Raw genomic sequence first — 19244 nt, forward strand, 5'->3', positions numbered from 1 at the left:
CCACCTCTTGGATCCACTTTTGTGCAGTGAGTGCCGTGACCGACTCCAGAGGTAGCAAAGACAATCAAGCAGTGAATACGATGTGAGGAGGTCAGTGTACATACAGGGGCCAACTAATGGTGATGGCTGATCGGGCAGGAGGTTGACAAACTGAATTACACATGAATGGATGTTTGTTCAAAAATCTCCAAACGAACAGGAGGGAAGGTACAAATGGCACGTGGCCCACAGACCGTCAGGTAGTGATCCACAAATGCGTAAATATCATTCCACGTGTACAAATGGATGCACAAATGCGTATATATCACTTTACATGTAAATCTATAACATTTTTATGTCGAATTAAAATGCCTGTTTATAGAGCAAGTTGTAGGGATTCTACTTAATAGGTTTTGGTTATTAGCAAAATAATTAATAAATAATAATAGAATTATTAATATTAATAAAGATTATCAATAAACATTAATAATAAAAGGGGCATCACCCTGGAATCAGGGACCAATGACCAAAATGTTAATATAGTCTCATTATATATGCTAAACTATCAATTTGGAACGTTGATTAATAATTAAATTAATAACTATAACCAAAATAGATAGTAAAGGTTGTAGGATATCGGAGTTCTTGACATAGCAGAGGTTGGCATTATTCACTCTTGTGCAACATTAAAGAGACCAGCATGTATATTCCACAAACATTTATTTACAAGATAATAAAGGTTTAAAACACAATATTAATCTAACTAAATAACTAAACTAAACAAACCAAACACAGTGTGTGAGCATGTGTGTATGTGTGTGTGTCTGTTTGAGAGAGGGGGAGAGAGACAAGATGGATTCTTGTCTCAAGATGTCTGCCTACAGACAAAATGGCGAGCACTGTAAAACTACAAAGATGGCAGAATCAAAGATGGCCACCAGCATATCACCACGTGACCTCTTTGTTCTTCTGAGCACATGTGCTGCAGGGGGGAGGGGGTGATATGGGGTTAAGATTATCTGAAGCTGTATGTTTATGTTTAACTAATTCACAGTTTATGTATGTGATCTTAATGTGTGTTAGATATGCAGTGGGTTAGGAAAGATGGTTAGTTGCATGCAAGACCTTGTCTATGTGAAGCATAAACTAAACACATCAGATGTGGCGAAGCCAGTTACCCAAATATCAAATACAGATAAATCACCACAGTCAAACTCAATGAATAACATTAAACCAAATCAATACAAGTACATCCTAGAAATCAAAGTTGAACAGTCTTGCTCAGCCATGTGTGATTGCTAACTAAGGTAAGCCCAGTACGTTACCGATCCATGGAAGAAAAGGGTTTGTGATGCCATGGGTTAAAGTTGTGGTTCCAAGTCAAAGAGGTCGTCTTTGGTTAGCTTAGTGAGAAGGCAGGCTCTCGCGTCTTCTGAATTTTTGGTTCCTTGTGTTGCTAGGTCTGTTTCCTAACAGACCATAGATCAGAAGCAGAACTGCTTTGCAGGTTCTGGTCTGGAGAGCTGTGGCTCACCTCAAGCAGGTCAGCCTGGGTTGAGGAGATGAGCAGCTCACCTCTCGCAGGTCAGGAGAGATGAGATGAAGAGTAGAAAGAGAAGGAACGAAGACATTCCTCTGGTTTTGTTCTCAGTGATTTTCACACCTAGGTGTGAATGCTAGAGTAGCCAATGAGGACTGAGCTGAGTCCAGAGTCAAGGATCATGTTACTGAGTTCATGAGGTCACTGTTTCTGCCACCAGAAATGGCAGGTCCCTACAAAGTTATGCGTATTTGCAAATCAGCCTGTATTTTTGTGGATGTGACTTTACACAACACAAATACAAAAATACATTTTTGTGGATAGTGAAATATTTGTGATATGGTACATATTTGTGGATAGTCTTCTGTGGATTACAACTATTAAAGTCCAATAAAAGTTTCCATAACAATTTCCTCTAATCTGACACCAGTAAATGAATCGATACATACTGTACCTTTCTAGTGACTAATTATTGATGATTAAAAACTCTGAACACCTGCATCTCTCTAAATAGAGCAACAGCATTAAAGCTTTTTTTACCCACTTCTGAAGTGTTGCTTGTTTTTCTTTATTTAAAACATTTATATATACTTTATATAGCCCACTTCATTGTGTCAATACATCTCATTAACACATTTCCTTTCCTCTGTTATTTAAACATCTTCATACAATTTTTTTTTTTTTTATAATTTTTTATCTTTCCCCTACAGATAAAACACTGCACACATAAACAAACGACAACACAAATTAAATAAAAATAAACTAATTAAATAATAAAACAGACCAAAAAAAACAAGGGAAGGAAAAAAAGGGAAAAAGGTTTCATTTGATGTTTCAGTTGATGTTTATGCTGCTAAGACTTTCTATTACAATTACTTAAAACACCTTCACAAAACATGAGCCATTTAATATTTCATATATGTTATTAGTCAGTTACTTTTACTTATGGTGAAAAGATATAGTGAAATGTTGCTTGCTTTTCAAGGCTGTTCCTCACTCAGTACTGCCTCTACAGGCAGATGCTGGAGTACTAATACGTAACAAATATAGAAACTGTAAAGTTCACCTGTTTCTCCTTTGTGCTGTTTTATTTGAATCAAAAGAAACTCAACTGAGATTAAAAGAATCACTTTTAATCTGTTCCTCTTTAAACTTGCCACTTAACTTGTGAGACTATTATGCTTTGTGTGATAATGATCATCCTGTCCGTGAGGCCGCTCGTAGTGCCCTCTTGCCCTCTTGCCCCGGATGAGGTGTAATGTAATTTCCCATCAGAGAGTGATGCAAATCTCTGTGTCTGTAATGATTTACCCAGACATCAATATGTGCTTAACCTGCTGTCCACACCTGAGTATCATTGGTTCTGTCATTACGAGAACACTGACTGAAGACTGAGGTCACTGCTTCACTAGAGCCTCTGGCTGTGCTGCTGCTCTGTAGTCGAGAACACTGGTACATGTGGCTGCGTGACCCTTTATAGTAACGAACCCTCATTACAGGTTGTCTTTGAGCTGGTAGCAGTCCAGTCAAACAGTGATTTCCCCTTCAAAGATTGTTTCATTTATTTCTTCTAAGAGGCCCGAATACGTAAAACCTTTCAGTATTTTACAACAAACAAGGCAAAGAAAAAAAATGACCAACTTTGTTCCCCATTTTTTTTTTTTTCCCCCTATCTTGTTAATCCTTTTGCAACCCTTCAGGTTTTTCTTGTGACGCCTTGAAGGGGTCCCCAGGTTGGGAACCACTGGTCTAAAGGTGGCAGGTTGGGGGCAGTTCTAAGCAAAGGATAATGTACAGCTAGCGGGTCATTGTTGTAAAATAAACCCCGACAAGCATCGCCCTGAAGGGGTTTATTTCACAACAATGACCCGCTAGCTGTAGGCTCTTTACTGTGTGATGTGTTCAAACAATCCATACCTAGTCCAGATGTGTTTTATGTTGTTTATTAAACTTAAAGAATTACAAGCAACAACTGTTGTGGAAAAAACTAAAGCAGGACCTGACGTGTCGGAGCCTGACTCACCCTCTTTGTCTTAAAATCCCTCGGTCGAAGTGAACAGGTAAAATAAAGTGAAGCCACACCCCTGTGCCAATTACCGAAAATGATAGTAATCAAAAAGAATGTGTGCAGCCTAAAGAAGTAATAATAAACAACACAGGCTAAATACACATGTTGGCTCCTACACATTTGCAGTTACTGTATGGTTCCAGCTATAGAGGAAGACATACAGGGAAAAAAAGTTCCAAGTAGTGCCATGACTGTAACTTTTACTTTACTTTATCATTACAACTGCAGCCTAGAAGAGCAACATAGCTACTAATTCATATTGGAGGACCAATTACTTTGAAAAAAACACATTGCGTCCACACAATGTTACATATTTGGAGCACATCCTCGCTGGTTTATGTGATAGTGACGTCTTTTAGTTTTATGCAAAATACTTGCACATAGATATTTATCAGTATACAAACAGGACAGAGTACAAAGACACAGAAGAGGAATTTAAAAATAACATTGAAGCTGCACTGAGAATCATCATGGATCCTAAAGTATGGACACAGAGAAGACATGTCATCTATCTATAGGCCTTTTTCATAGAAGACATGTTGACATGTCGCAGTAAGAAAAGCACTGGTGTAAATAATAAAATTAACAATAGCTGACTTCCATGAAGCTGCACTTTATGATCTATTGATCTATTTATTTGTCTATATTTTGATGCGAATGTTTTTATTTTTTTTACTTGCTTTTACTGTCAAGAGCTACTAAACTGTATTTCGTTGTTTTTCCATGACAATGACAATAAAGTCTCTATCTATTTATCTATCTATCTATCTATCTATCTATCTATCTATCTATCTACCTGAATATAACGCTGCATTGTTAATGTTATCAGTAACACTTGTGCTTTTCTTACTATGACAAGTCAAATGTCTGCTGTGAAAAATGTCTATTTGGCAATAACTCACACAACACGGTTCAGTACAGTTTCTTATCGCCACCCATTTCTGTGAGAACTTTTCTGGTCTCCTTTAGAACTTGATCAATATTCAACAAATACTAGAACATACAGTATGAGGAAAACAAGGAAAAAAGAAAAAAAAACAGTAGTTTATGGGTGAAATTATGCCAATTAATTCTGTTGAAACATGAACACATTCCTTAATATTGATAATTTTGCATCCGGCTGTTCGACATTTTCTTTTGGGGCACTTTGAGAACAGTTGGGGCTCTTCTCGTAACATATGATGCATTTAAAAGGAACTGTACTGCAGCATTGTGAGTAACAGGAACTGAACAAGCACAAAAAATACTGAGGCTCAGACTTTCAAGGGGAGGTGTTAGCCACGTTGAAAAAAAGATCTGTTGGCTCAGTCCATAAATATCCTGTTATTCTGATGAGCAAAAAAACGGCATCAACCCATTTTGTAAGGTAAGAAGATTATTTGTAAAATATAATATTTCACTGATATTGGGTTAAAAAAAAGTAATTTTAAAGCTGCATGATATTAATAATAATTGCAACAAAATCAAGGTCTTGGATCACATTGTGAGAAAAAAATAAAATGCCAACATATTAACCAGGACTAACCATATTAAGGTGTGATGCATGATGCATCAAATTGCTATTTTCTTTACATGTTTGAAAATGCATAATTAATGCCAGGATTACAATTGAAATAAGAATGCCACAGCAAAGCAAAGCTTGTATTTATAATGGAACTGAATGTGGTTTTGCATTCATATTTTTCTTTTTCAAATTGAAGGTACAAAATTGAACACAAAAGTATGTAAAAGTTCCTGAAACAGTGTAAGATCTTGAACTATTCACAATATAGTGCCATTTTTATTTAATTTCACGAAGTGGCATATTAGTACTCATGTAGTCTATGGAGGCTTTCTTAATGATCTTACGATATGTTGCGTATGCAGCAAATAAACAGCAAAGTGGCAATTTTATTGAAGTCAGTTCGTCATTGAAATGGAAAGAAAGGGGGGAAATGTCTGTGCTTTGTACAAATTTAACATAAAAGGGCCGCTGTGAATGATAACCCGAGTTGGGAGGGGACATTGGGAGTCGGTGGTCACCTCTTGACATTCGTTCATGACAACTCTCCTTTTGATCTACATTCCCCTGTTATTTTTCTGCAGTTGATCATTTGTTGTGTCCATAAATCAGCGTTACTGTCATTAATACCAGCATTATGTTACATGTGGGTGTGTTTTCCTGTTAAATGTAATGTCTTTTTCAAATAGTAATGTAGATATTGTGTAAAACAAAATGACATCTCCTCCTCAAATGTCATCCCCTGTCTTTAATGATTGATCAAAATGTCAACATGCGTCCAGTTTGCAGTCCAAGTCCAGGCAGCCCTTTTTATTCATGACAATTACTGGATCAGTACATGGGGCGTTTATGCTTTGGCTGATGTAATCAGCTTTTTATTTTGAATTGTGAGTTCATTTAAATAGTTGCCCTTGTTGGATTTAAAAGGTAAGAGGGTTACTTAATCTCCTTTGCAGATTTTGGTCAGAAAAAAACTGGATGGCTTCCAAAAATCAACTAGCTTCTCATGTTCTGCCGAAGACAGACGAGATAGTAAAGTAACACCCTTTTTAACAATACTTTTTTTTTTACTGTACCTTGACAGCATTTGATCTACTTTGAAGACACAACATGATCTTCAATTCTGCTGAGAAACTACATTTTGTTTTGTATTTGTCAATAGGTGAGTTTCTGACTATCTTTCTTATCATGTGAATACAGTTAATAGTTTGGTTGCATGCTTTGAAAACCATGAGAAAGATAAAGAGAAGTGAAAGTCTCATAGTTGGTATTCAAAGAATTTTTTTTTGTTTTGTTATCAAATGTTATTTCTTTGATCAATTTGACAAAGTTCATGTTGGACAATTAAGAAAGTTTGTATTTTTGTAACTTCATGGTAGCCTACATTGCAAGGGACTTATCCTGATACATAATAAATTTGATAAATTACATCACTGACTGCTGTGTATTTATTGGACATTATTGTTTTAGACTGAACATTTTACTATATGTTTCTGCTGTAGGTCTACTGAGTCTACTGCTGCTTACAGGTCAGTAAGTTATGTTTCATACCTGAAAACACATGCATATTAATCAGATATTTAGATTTTAAACCTCGATCTAGTAAAAAATGACTTTTTGCTATTGATTTCATGGTGCCTTCATTTTTCTTTTCTAGAATGTGACAAAATTAGGCTGGCTGGCACCTCTTCGCGTTGCTCTGGTAGACTGGAGGTCTACAACCAAGACAGTTGGGGAACGGTGTGTGATGATTTCTGGACCATTACCAACGCTGAGGTGGTGTGTCGAGAGTTAAACTGCGGGACAGTTCTTGAGGCCAAAAAAGCTGCCTTTTTTGGGGAGGGGAAGAACATGATCTGGCTGGATGATGTGCAGTGTACTGGTAGTGAGTCTTCTGTCCTCAAGTGCCCTCAGAAACAGTTTGGGAACAATAACTGTGGCCACACTGAAGACGCTGGGGTTATCTGTTCAGGTAAGACTGAGTTCATTCACTTTTATCAGTTATGTTTGCTTTACTGGACCCACTTGTGTTTTATTCAAAGTTGAATTATCAGTAGGATACCACTCAATTAGACGCTTAAACAAACATGCTTATTTGTTTGCTCGCAAAGAGTTGAGAAGATTGATAGCACACTCAGTATATATAAGGCTACAGTGTTAATTGGTGAGCTTTAGAGGTGCTGGTAGTTGGATTTTGTCACCTTCAGACAGAGCCACTCTAGCTGTATCCATCTGTTTCCAGTGTTTCTGCTAAGCTAAGATAATTGGCTGCTGGCTGTAGCTTTTGTTTATCGAGTAAATATGAGAGTGGTAAGTGCCAGTAGTGAATAAGCTTATTTCCAAAATGTTGAAATTCTGCTTTAAATATCTATTCGTCATTAACCTAAAACAGAGTTAGGTCTGCATTACAAGGCCCTTCCTCAATAAATTGGGAAATACAGCTGTGGAGAAAAGCAGCTAACGCAGCATTTATCTGAGCAACTGATCATATTATTGCATCAAAAAAACCTGTGATTGCATTGTAATTTCACAATTTGTTCCCTACTTTAAGATGATTTATACCTGTGGCGGTTAAAGCTGTTGCAGCAGCAGCACAACCACAAGGTCAGCACATGACCAGTTGCTGCAAAGGTTCAAAAGTTCAAATGGCAGGAGGTAGAGAAGGGAGATAAACCAAACTTCACAGTCACCAGCTGACTTAATTTTTTTTTTATATATCATGTCAGTATGTTTGGTGAAAAGTCATCATGCACTCACACGCTTCCACTTCATGTCACCTTCGCTCTACATCTCCATTCAAAACAAAGCAACCTGAGTGCTTATGCTTTGCTATGATAGTGTTAAGTGGTATTTTAAAAGATTTAAATATTTAAAGGAGTGATCCAACAATTTAGTGTTGTACTTCCATAAAGTTGGAGGTCAGATTAAAAAAAGAATGGTCAAAATCAAAGGCGCAGAGGCAGAGATATCCTGACTTTTAGTCCCAGGTATAGATCAAGTTCCAAAAATGCTGGATCCTACATTTCCCATAATGCAACTCCTCTTAATAAGGTACTCCTCATGACAAGTAAACAATACTTGATGTGTAGAAATGGTTGAGTGTCCCCTTAAAATATATTTCTGAACCTGGGGTGGAAATTGCACAAGTTTAGTTGCATGGCTTTAGCCGTATGGAGAGCTATTTGTGCTATTCAACAGTTTACAGTATATTTTATTGTTCAGCACAGACCATTTCAGTAGAATATGACAATAAAATAGGAATAATTTAGTTTTACTTTAGTACGACACTTTTTAGGCGGACACTTTTTAGGCGGACGTTTTATTGGCGTCCGGTAGTCACTGTCAGTCCAAAATGGCGGAAGCGTAGCTCTACTGCTGGACGCTGATATTGCAATGGAACAAACAATTGATTTTCACTTCTTGGCAATATACGCTCTTTGTCTATTTTCTTGGTTGGGAGCAGTTACTTCCTTTTTTTCTGCTGGTTTCCTGGCAGATTTTGTTATAACGTTGGACTGAGCCCGGCTAGCCAAGCTAAGCTAACTGTCTCCTGGCTTCATATTTAATGGACAGACATGAGAATTGTATCAATGTTGTCACCTAATTCCACCCGTAAGCAAAAATTTAATTCTCCAAATGTCAAACATTTGTTTAACATAAAAAAGGCTTAGGCCTAGACATTTATTATTTTCAAAGTTCTTACACAATCACAAGATGATTTTATTTAAATTCCTATCTACCTATCTATCATTTGCAGAACATGTGAGGGTGGTCGACGGAAGCAATCGATGTAGTGGCCGAGTGGAAGTCTACCATGATGGCAACTGGAAACAAGTGTGCAGCAGTGACTGGGCCATGGCAGATGCTGAAGTGGTGTGCCGAGAGATCAACTGCGGCAATCCTACCATTCAGACTGAAGTGCTACATTTTGGAGAGGCACGTAACGTGGGTGGCATCAAACCCAACTGTGTTGGAAATGAGAGCTCCATCTCACAGTGCACACTTCAGGATAGCAACGAAAGCTGTGTAGGTGCTACTATTCTCTGTACAAGTAAGTCACCTATGTGTTCAGACTACATTAGTAATTTTGTGTTGAACTTTACATGGTCATATCTGCTGTTCTGGATGGTTTCTGAATTAACTTGACTTTTTTTTTTCCTTTTTCACCTAAACTGACAGACAGTAAACCAATTCGGCTGGTGAACGGGACTCATCGGTGCTCTGGTCGAGTGGAACTCTACCACGATGGACAGTGGGGAACGATCTGTGATGACAGATGGGGGATGCCGGAAGCAGCTGTTGTATGTCGAGAGATGGACTGTGGGAATGCTCTCTCGGTCAAGTACAAGTCCTACTTCGGCAGAGGTCGGGATCAGGTTTGGTTGGACGACGTTGAGTGTACTGGTCATGAGAAGACCCTCGGTGACTGCCCGCACAGAGGTTTTGGACAACACGACTGTGACCACAATGAAGATGCTAGTGTTATATGCTCAGGTAACACATGCTGTACTGTTTCTTTCTCAAAGTACAATTGGAAATCCAAGAGGGATTCATAAATGTGCATTTGTATGCAATGGTGATGTATAGCCATTTCTGGAAAGTATTGATTGGTTTTCGCATGCATGTCTGCTGTTGATATACCTACTGTATCGGCACTCAAACCCCTGCTGATATTTTCTGAGGAGTTTTCTTGAACATTACTTCCCAATTTCACTAGAAAAATCCTCCTGTAGCCTGTCGCAATCATCCTTTGCAGTTCCTCTGTTTTTGGTTGTTCTTCGTTGCAATACCACATATTCAGAAGCAGCGCAATCTGTCCTGCTTACCACAAATCCTATCATGTGAACAAAATGTCATCACTGAAATATTAATATTATTTTCTCTTGCACATTTTAAATACAATACCTCTTCTAAACTGCTTTCCAGATTCAGTCAGATTGTTCAATGGGACTGACAGCTGCTCTGGCAGAGTGGAGGTCTTTCACGACGGCCGATGGGGAAAAATTTGTAACAACTGGGGCAATGCAGAGGCTGCGGTGGTGTGTAAGGAACTCAGTTGTGGAACTCCCAAAAAAAACCAAGAAACCTTCAACTTTGGTGACACCGGACTGAGAGGGTATACAAGTAGATGCTCTGGCAATGTGAGCTCCATCTCTCAATGCACACTTGAATTACACGCAGGGGCATGTGAAGGTGTTTCTCTTTCATGTGGAGGTAAGACACAAAAGACTGGGATATACTGTACTGTAGCACAACTAGGATAGAAAAGGAAACATGATTATTAAAAACAAGGTCGGCTTATGTGTATTAAAGCAGCAGTAGGTAGAATTGGAACTAAATATGATTTAAAAAAATGATAATTTATAAAATAATGATTATGAATATGAATGAATTATGAATGCATATTTTGGTCTGATGGTGGCAACTAAGTAACTACCTTAATAACCACTAAGCTGAGTGCATTCAACAGTCCAGATAAAGCCTAATGTTTTGTAATTTGACTTTAGCTTGTGAGTAGCTTGTGTAGTTTGTCTTGGATTAACATGAATGATCCTCTCCTCAGGTGAGCCACTGCTAAGGCTTGCCAATGGCACTGACCGATGCTCTGGTAGAGTGGAGGTTCAGCATGACGGCCAGTGGGGAACAGTGTGTGATGATGAGTGGGACATCAGAGATGCTCAGGTGGTGTGCAGAGCCATGGACTGTGGGACAGCCCAGACAGCCAAATCCAGGGCCTTCTTTGGCGAAGGCCAAGGAGACATCTGGCTAGATGATGTAGGCTGTGTCGGGAATGAGACGTCCCTTTTGCACTGTCGACATCCCACCCTCGGAGAAAACAACTGTGGTCACGGTGAAGATGCTGGTGTGGTGTGCTCAGGTATCATCTCGGTTATTACTCTGTTGTTAAACTTTATTTTACACAGTGTTTTTAATGCTTACATTTATCTGTCACACTTAATGAGTTATTTCTATGACTATATCAATCAGAATATGACATAAAATTTGAATCAACCAGATATTTCTTTGTCCAAACACCAACTAAGACTGATTCTCTCCCCCTTGCTTTCCAGCTGATATTAGACTGATCAATGGGACTAACCAGTGTTCAGGCAGAGTGGAGTTCCACCATGGTGGCCAATGGTCACCAGCATATAATGTTAATTGGGGAATGAATGAAGCAACAGTGGTGTGCAAAGAGATGAATTGTGGAGATCCCGTCAAGTTCACGGGATCATATGGTCAAGGCGGACATCCGAGAGGTTATAAGATCACTTGTAGCGGTAGAGAGAGCTCTCTCGCACAGTGCACACTTAGAGACTATGTCAGGACCGCCCAAGATCGCATTGAAGAGGCATCTGTTGAATGTTCAGGTAAGACTTGAAGCTGAATTGAAATTTGAATTCCCTCTCCAAATGGCTCTAGAGAGGGCCATTCGTGTTTTCGCGTTGGCCACCGTAGCTCTCCAACACGCTTGGCACACTGGAGAGGCTTCAGTTGGTTGCAAACTCCTCACCTCACAGCTAGATACCGCCTGATCTTACACACTGGACCTTTCAATCAAATTATTTTGTGTCTTTTATTTTATGTAATTATTAATGTATGTAGCTATAAAATGCAGTTTTCTCTTAATATTATATTGCAAATTTAACATTCTCCTTGTGTGAGGGAGCTACGTAACATCCTGTTATAAATTTTGTCATTGACGACGGCAAAAAGATAAAAATATTTTAACGTTGCCGGTATTCTCTGCTGGCCTCCCCTAATTTTACAGTCTCGTCCACTAAAATTATATCCGGTTTGCTGTCTTTTGTCGGCCTGATTCCATCTGTGTGTTCCAATACCCATACTACCATACTATTTAGTATGTAAGAAAAAGATTTAGTACGTCCCAATACATAGTATGTGGAATACAATATGCCAAAATACCAGGATGTCTTACTACATCCGGTCATATTTTGCAGTATGCAAGCCAGCATGCCTTTCTGGCTATTGTGACCCACAATTAACTACTTGTGTTTCAGTTGTAATTTAATCAATATTACAAATTATATCTGAAACCAGTCAAATTAAAGTAGACATTGTCAGTCGGTACCAAAAATTAACACTAATGTTGGGAGCGCTTTCACAGCACGAAAATAAATAAAACCACAATTTCCTCTTTTAGGTCATTACAATTCTGACCAAAAACATACACAAATAAAAAACAAACTCCAAAGTTGGGCTGTACATTCATATCACAACTGTCATTTTCAGGCAATGTGAAGTTGACCGATGGACACAGTCGTTGCAGTGGAAGAGTGGAGTTCTTCGACAAAGGCCAGTGGGGGAATGTGTGTGGTGAATCCTGGGATGTGAATGATGCGAATGTGGTGTGCAGACAGATGGACTGCGGGAGGACTCATAAGATTACCACCATGACTGAATATGGCCATGGCTCGGGACAGACCTGGATCGATCAAATTGAATGCAATGGATTGGAGTCAACGCTGAGTCAGTGCCCGCAGAGTCCGTTTAGAAACAGATCTTGCAACACCACCTCAGTTGCTGGTGTTGTCTGCACGGGTAAGAAAAAGCATACAAAAAAAGACAAAGAGATAATACAGTCTTGTTTGTTGTTGATCAGTTGTATCTCTCCTAATTCTTTAGTTTTGCAAAACGTGTTGCCTCTTTCAATCTCTACATTGCATTGTGTGCAATGTAGGGAACAATAAAGTACATCACTAGTGTTTTTCTTTCATTATTATTTATCTGCCATGTGTTTGACTACATCAAATTGAATTTGAAATGTCTGATGCTGTATAATCATTTTAATTTACTTGACTTCACAGGAGGCTTGGAGGTCCGGTTGGCCAATGGTAAGGATGAGTGCGCTGGCAGAGTAGAGGTGCGTCATGGCGACGTGTGGCAAACGGTGTGTGACACAGACTGGAACCTGAGTAAAGCTCAGGTGGTGTGCGAGCAGCTGGAATGCGGAAATGCATTGAACACTCCCGGCGCCGCCCATTTTGGCCAAGGCAGTGGATCGGTAGTGGAGGCTAGCAATTCATGTTTTGACAATGGGACGTCTCTTCGGCAATGCTCAGTCAAAGGTTTCAGAGGATCAAGTTGTGGGCACGAGCTTGATGCTGGCGCTCTCTGTGCAGGTAAAGCCTTTTAAATGATCTGTTCAAAACAAATAATATAATATCATCAGCATTTGTTTCACAATTGTATTCTGTTTACACATACAGCTAACACAGCTACCCTAAATGAATTATAAATCAGATATAATGTGCTTTAGAGGTGCTGTTAGACAGGTTTTGTTTCTTTCTGACAGAGCCAGGCTAGCTGGTTCCCTGTTTCCAGTCTTTATGCTAAGCTAAGCTAATTGGCCGTTTATTGTAACTAACGCTCAGCACGAAAGCGGATTAGAATATTCCCAAAAATGTCAAACGATTGCTTTAATGTTTCACTTGCATTACAAAAGTGACATATATCCAAGTTATATTTCACATCACTGTTTTTTTGTGAATCAACATTTTACCATTGCTGTTGAAATTAGCTTCTGATGTGATGTGTGTGATGTGACTTTGAAAATACAATGTATTCACTTTGTGCTTTAAAAGGAAAATGTATGTGTATTAATACATGCATATGAAATTCAAAAACACCCTTAGAAATATATGAAAATGCATGCCTCAAGGACTGTCCTTTGCATTTGGACTCACTTAACTTCTGTTTTCATATGCAGCACAGATTCGGTTGGTCGGAGGCTCTGGTCGATGCTCCGGTAGAGTGGAGATCTTCTATAAAAGCCAGTGGGGAACTGTGTGTGATGACGAATGGGAAATGAGCAATGCTAAGGTGGTATGTAGACAGCTTGGCTGCGGTCACGCAGTTTCTAATCAAGCAAGTGCCCACTTTGGTAGAGGCACTGGTCCAATATGGCTGGATAATGTGGAGTGCTCAGGCGAAGAGGTTGCTCTCACACATTGCAGGCATCCCGGTTTTGGAGAAAATAACTGCGGGCACGGTGAAGATGCTGGCGCTATCTGTTTAGGTAAGAGGTCTGGCTCATTTTGAATCTGTGAATGAAGTCATTAGTTCCCAGCTGGTGTTGGATGAAGCAGCGTTGGCTGTTATGACAAAACTTACTACAACGTATTGTAGGGATTCTACTGTTATAGGTTTTGGTTATTAGCAAATTAATTAATAAATAATAATAGAATTATTAATATTAATAAAGATTATCAATAAACATCAATAATAAATGGGGCACCACCCTGGAATCAGGGACCAATGACCAAAACGTTAATATAGTCTCATTATATATGCTAAACTATCAATTTGGAACGTTGATTAATAATTAAATTAATAACTATAACCAAAATAGATAGTAAAGGTTGAAGGATATCGGAGTTCTTGACATAGCAGAGGTTGGCATTATTCACTCTTGTGCAACATTAAAGAGACCAGCATGTATATTCCACAAACATTTATTTACAAGATAATAAAGGTTCAAAACACAATATTAATCTAACTAAATAACTAAACTAAACAAACCAAACGCAGTGTGTGTGTGTGTGTGTGTGTGAGAGAGAGAGAGAGGGGGGGGAAACAAGATGGGTTCTTGTCTCAAAATGTCTGTATGGCCTACAAACAAAATGGCGAGCACTGTAAAACTACAAAGATGGCGGAATCAAAGATGGCCGCCAGCATGTCATCACGTGACCTCTTTGTTCTTCTGAGCACATGTGCTCAAGAAGGACAGAGAGGGTGGGGGCGGGTGATGTGGGTTAAGATTATATGAAGCTGTATGTTTATGTTTAACTAATTCACAGTTTATGTATGTGATCTTAATGTGTGTTAGATATGCAGTGGGTTAGGAAAGATGGTTAGTTTGCATGCAAGACCTTGTCTATGTGAAGCATAAACTAAACACATCAGATGTGGCGAAGCCACCTACCCAGATATCAAATACAGATAAATCAACACAGTCAAACTCAATGAATAACATCAAACCAAATCAATACCAGTACGTTCTAGAAATCAAAGTTGAACAGTCTTGCTCAGCCATGTGCGATTGCTAATGCTAAGGTAAGCCCAGTACGTTACCATGGAAGAACAGGGTTTGTGATTCCATGTGTTGAAGTTGTGGTTCCAAATCAAAGATGTCGTCTTTGCTGTGCAGATTGGTTAGCTTGGTGCTAACTGTGAGAAGGCAGGCGCTCGCGTCTTCTGCGTTTTTTGGTTCCTTGTGTTGCTAGGTCTGTTTCCTAACAGACCATAGATCAGAAGCAGAACTGCTTTGCAAGTTCTCGACTTGAGAGCCGCTCACCTCAAGCCGGTCAGGAGGTGAGGAGATGAAGAGCAGGAAGAGCGCAGAAGCTCACCTCTCGCATGTCAGGAGAGATGAGAAGATGAGTAGGAAAGAGTAGAAAGAGAAGGAACAAAGAAATTCCTCTGGTTTTGTTCTGTGTGAATTTCACACCTAGGTGTGAATTGCTACAGCGGCCAATAGAGAGTGAGCTTGGTCCACGGCCAATGGTAGCATACCTCCAGGATCCTGAGGCAGTTCACTGTGTCTGCCACCAGAAATGGCAGGTCCCTGCAGTATTATCTGTTACAGGTGCTCTACAGAAGCCCCAAATCACTTTGAGTCCTGCTCCAGAGGTGAACTGGGGTGACAGAGTTGAGATTACTTGCACTATCGGCACAGAACACTTGGGTGGGACATTCGTCCTGAAAAGGAGCCAAGACTCATATAAAATGGAAAAATACTCTGAGAACGAAGCAGCAACCTTTACCTTCCCTTCAGTGGACTTCATCCAGAAGGGGTCATACTTCTGTGAATATCAAAAGAAATTGCCCAATCAAGTCATCTATTATCCTCAAGGAAATATTGCTGAGCTCTCTGTCAAAGGTCAATAATTGGCTACTTTGCTTGAACACAATTGTTGGAAGTTTGTGCTGCAAGATTGCAACCAGGTTTTATGATGAGTTTGTAAAAATTGGTCTTCTATTCTGCAGTGAAACTGGAGAAGCCCACATAAATGTGCATTTGTATGCAATGGTGATGTATAGCCATTTCTGGAAAGTATTGATTGGTTTTCGCATGCATGTCTGCTGTTGATATACCTACTGTATCGGCACTCAAACCCCTGCTGATATTTTCTGAGGAGTTTTCTTGAACATTACTTCCCAATTTCACTAGAAAAATCTTCCTGTAGCCTGTCGCAATCATCCTTTGCAGTTCCTCTGTTTTTGGTTGTTCTTTGTTGCAATACCACATATTCAGAAGCAGTGCAATCTGTCCTGCTTACCACAAATCCTATCATGTGAACAAAATGTCATCACTGAAATATTAATATTATTTTCTCTTGCACATTTTAAATACAATACCTCTTCTAAACTGCTTTCCAGATTCAGTCAGATTGTTCAATGGGACTGACAGCTGCTCTGGCAGAGTGGAGGTCTTTCACGACGGCCGATGGGGGAAAATTTGTAACAACTGGGGCGTTGCAGAGGCTGCGGTGGTGTGTAAGGAACTCAGTTGTGGAACTCCCAAAAAAAACCAAGAAACCTTCAACTTTGGTGACAGCGGACTGAGAGGGTATACAAGTAGATGCTCTGGCAATGTGAGCTCCATCTCCCAATGCACACTTGAATTACACGCAGGGGCATGTGAAGGTGTTTCTCTTTCATGTGCAGGTAAGACACAAAAGACTGGGATATACTGTACTGTAGCACAACTAGGATAGAAAAGGACACATGATTATTAAAAACAAGGTTGGCTTATGTGTATTAAAGCAGCAGTAGGTAGAATTGGAACTAAATATGATTTAAAATAATGATAATTTATAAAATAATGAATGTGAATATGAATGAATTATGAATGCATATTTTGGTCTGATGGTGGCAACTAAGTAACTACCTTAATAACCACTAAACTGAGTGCATTCGACAGATAAAGCCCAATGTTTTGTAATTTGACTTTAGCTGGTGAGTAGCTTGTGTAGTTTGCCTTGGATTAACATTGATGAACCTCTCCTCAGGTGAGCCACCGCTAAGGCTTGCCAATGGCACTGACCGATGCTCTGGTAGAGTTGAGGTTCAGCATGACGGCCAGTGGGGAACAGTGTGTGATGATGAGTGGGACATCAGAGATGCTCAGGTGGTGTGCAGAGCCATGGACTGTGGGACAGCCCAGACAGCCAAATCCAGGGCCTTCTTTGGCGAAGGCCAAGGAGACATCTGGCTGGATGATGTAGGCTGTGTCGGGAATGAGACGTCCCTTTTGCACTGTCGACATCCCACCCTCGGAGAAAACAACTGTGGTCACGGTGAAGATGCTGGTGTGGTGTGCTCAGGTATCATCTCGGTTATTACTCTGTTGTTAAACTTTATTTTACACAGTGTTTTTAATGCTTACATTTATCTGTCACACTTAATGAGTTATTTCTATGACTATATCAATCAGAATGACATAAAATTTGAATCAACCAGATATTTCTTTGTCCGAACACCAACTAAGACTGATTCTCTCCCCCTTGCTTTCCAGCTGACATTACACTGATCAATGGGACTAACCAGTGTTCAGGCAGAGTGGAGTTCCGCCATGGTGGCCAATGGTCACCAGCATATAATGTTAATTGGGGAATGAATGAAGCAACAGTGGTGTGCAGAGAGATGAATTGTGGAGATCCCGTCAAGTTCACGGGATCATATGGTCAAGGCGGACATCCGAGAGGTTATAAGATCACTTGTAGCGGTAGAGAGAGCTCTCTCGCACAGTGCACACTTAGAGACTATGTCAGGACCGCCCAAGATCGCATTGAAGAGGCATCTGTTGAATGTTCAGGTAAGACTTGAAGCTGAATTGAAATTTGAATTCCCTCTCCAAATGGCTCTAGAGAGGGCCATTCGTGTTTTCGCGTTGGCCACCGTAGCTCTCCAACACGCTTGGCACACTGGAGAGGCTTCAGTTGGTTGCAAACTCCTCACCTCACAGCTAGATACCGCCTGATCCTACACACTGGACCTTTAAATCAAATTATTTTGTGTCTTTTATTTTATGTAATTATTAATGTATGTAGCTATAAAATGCAGCTTTCTCTTAATATTATATTGCAAATTTAACATTCTCCTTGTGTGAGGGAGCTACGTAACATCCTGTTATAAATTTTGTCATTGACGACGGCAAAAAGATAAAAATATTTAACGTCGCCGGTATTCTCTGCTGGCCTCCCCTAATTTTACAGTATCGTCCACTAAAATGATATCAGGTTTGCCGTCTTTTGTCGGCCTGATTCCATCTGTGTGTTCCAATACCCATACTACTATACTATTTAGTATGTAAGATAAAGATTTAGTACGTCCCAATACATAGTATGTGGAATACAATATGCCAAAAATACCAGGATGTCTTACTACATCCGATCATATTTTGCATTATGCAAGCCAGCATGCCTTTCTGGCTATTGTGACCCACAATTAACTGCTTGTGTTTCAGTTGTAATTTAATCAATATTACAAATTATATCTGGCACCAGTCAAATTAAAGTAGACATTGTCAGTCGGTACCAGAAATTAACACTAATGTTGGGAGCGCTTTCACAGCACGAAAATAAATAAAACCACAATTTCTTCTTTTAGGTCATTACAATTCTGACCAAAAACGTACACAAATAAAAAACAAACTCCAAAGTTGGGCTGTACATTCATATCACAACTGTCATTTTCAGGCAATGTGAAGTTGACCGATGGACACAGTCGTTGCAGTGGAAGAGTGGAGTTCTTCGACAAAGGCCAGTGGGGGAATGTGTGTGGTGAATCCTGGGATGTGAATGATGCGAATGTGGTGTGCAAACAGATGGACTGCGGGAGGACTCATAAGATTACCACCATGACTGAATATGGCCATGGCTCGGGACAGACCTGGATCGATCAAATTGAATGCAATGGATTGGAGTCAACACTGAGTCAGTGCCCGCAGAGTCCGTTTAGAGACAGATCTTGCAACACCACCTCAGTTGCTGGTGTTGTCTGCACGGGTAAGAAAAAGCATACAAAAAAAGACAAAAAGATAATACAGTCTTGTTTGTTGTTGTTCAGTTGTATCTCTCCTAATTCTTTAGTTTTGCAAAACGTGTTGCCTCTTTCAATCTCTACATTGC

The 19244-nt window shown here is 39.6% G+C and overlaps 1 protein-coding gene across 1 annotated transcript in view; it reads left to right on the forward strand.

Moving 5' to 3' along the window:
• Positions 1–5684: 5684 nt before the first annotated feature.
• Positions 5685–19244, forward strand: part of LOC119477521 (deleted in malignant brain tumors 1 protein-like) — a 32371-nt gene continuing 18811 nt past the window's right edge. The window contains exons 1-16 of the mRNA XM_037751626.1: positions 5685–6015; positions 6173–6250; positions 6591–6617; positions 6746–7060; positions 8846–9139; positions 9268–9582; positions 10015–10302; positions 10652–10966; positions 11160–11459; positions 12343–12651; positions 12918–13232; positions 13820–14128; positions 16492–16779; positions 17124–17438; positions 17630–17929; positions 18813–19121. Of these exons, the coding sequence (XP_037607554.1) occupies positions 6199–6250; positions 6591–6617; positions 6746–7060; positions 8846–9139; positions 9268–9582; positions 10015–10302; positions 10652–10966; positions 11160–11459; positions 12343–12651; positions 12918–13232; positions 13820–14128; positions 16492–16779; positions 17124–17438; positions 17630–17929; positions 18813–19121 (4051 nt within the window). The 5' untranslated portion in view covers positions 5685–6015; positions 6173–6198. The remainder of the gene's footprint in view (positions 6016–6172; positions 6251–6590; positions 6618–6745; positions 7061–8845; positions 9140–9267; positions 9583–10014; positions 10303–10651; positions 10967–11159; positions 11460–12342; positions 12652–12917; positions 13233–13819; positions 14129–16491; positions 16780–17123; positions 17439–17629; positions 17930–18812; positions 19122–19244) is intronic.

The sequence above is a fragment of the Sebastes umbrosus genome, chromosome 18 (assembly GCF_015220745.1).
Source record: "Sebastes umbrosus isolate fSebUmb1 chromosome 18, fSebUmb1.pri, whole genome shotgun sequence".
NCBI classification, from domain to species: Eukaryota; Metazoa; Chordata; class Actinopteri; order Perciformes; family Sebastidae; genus Sebastes; species Sebastes umbrosus.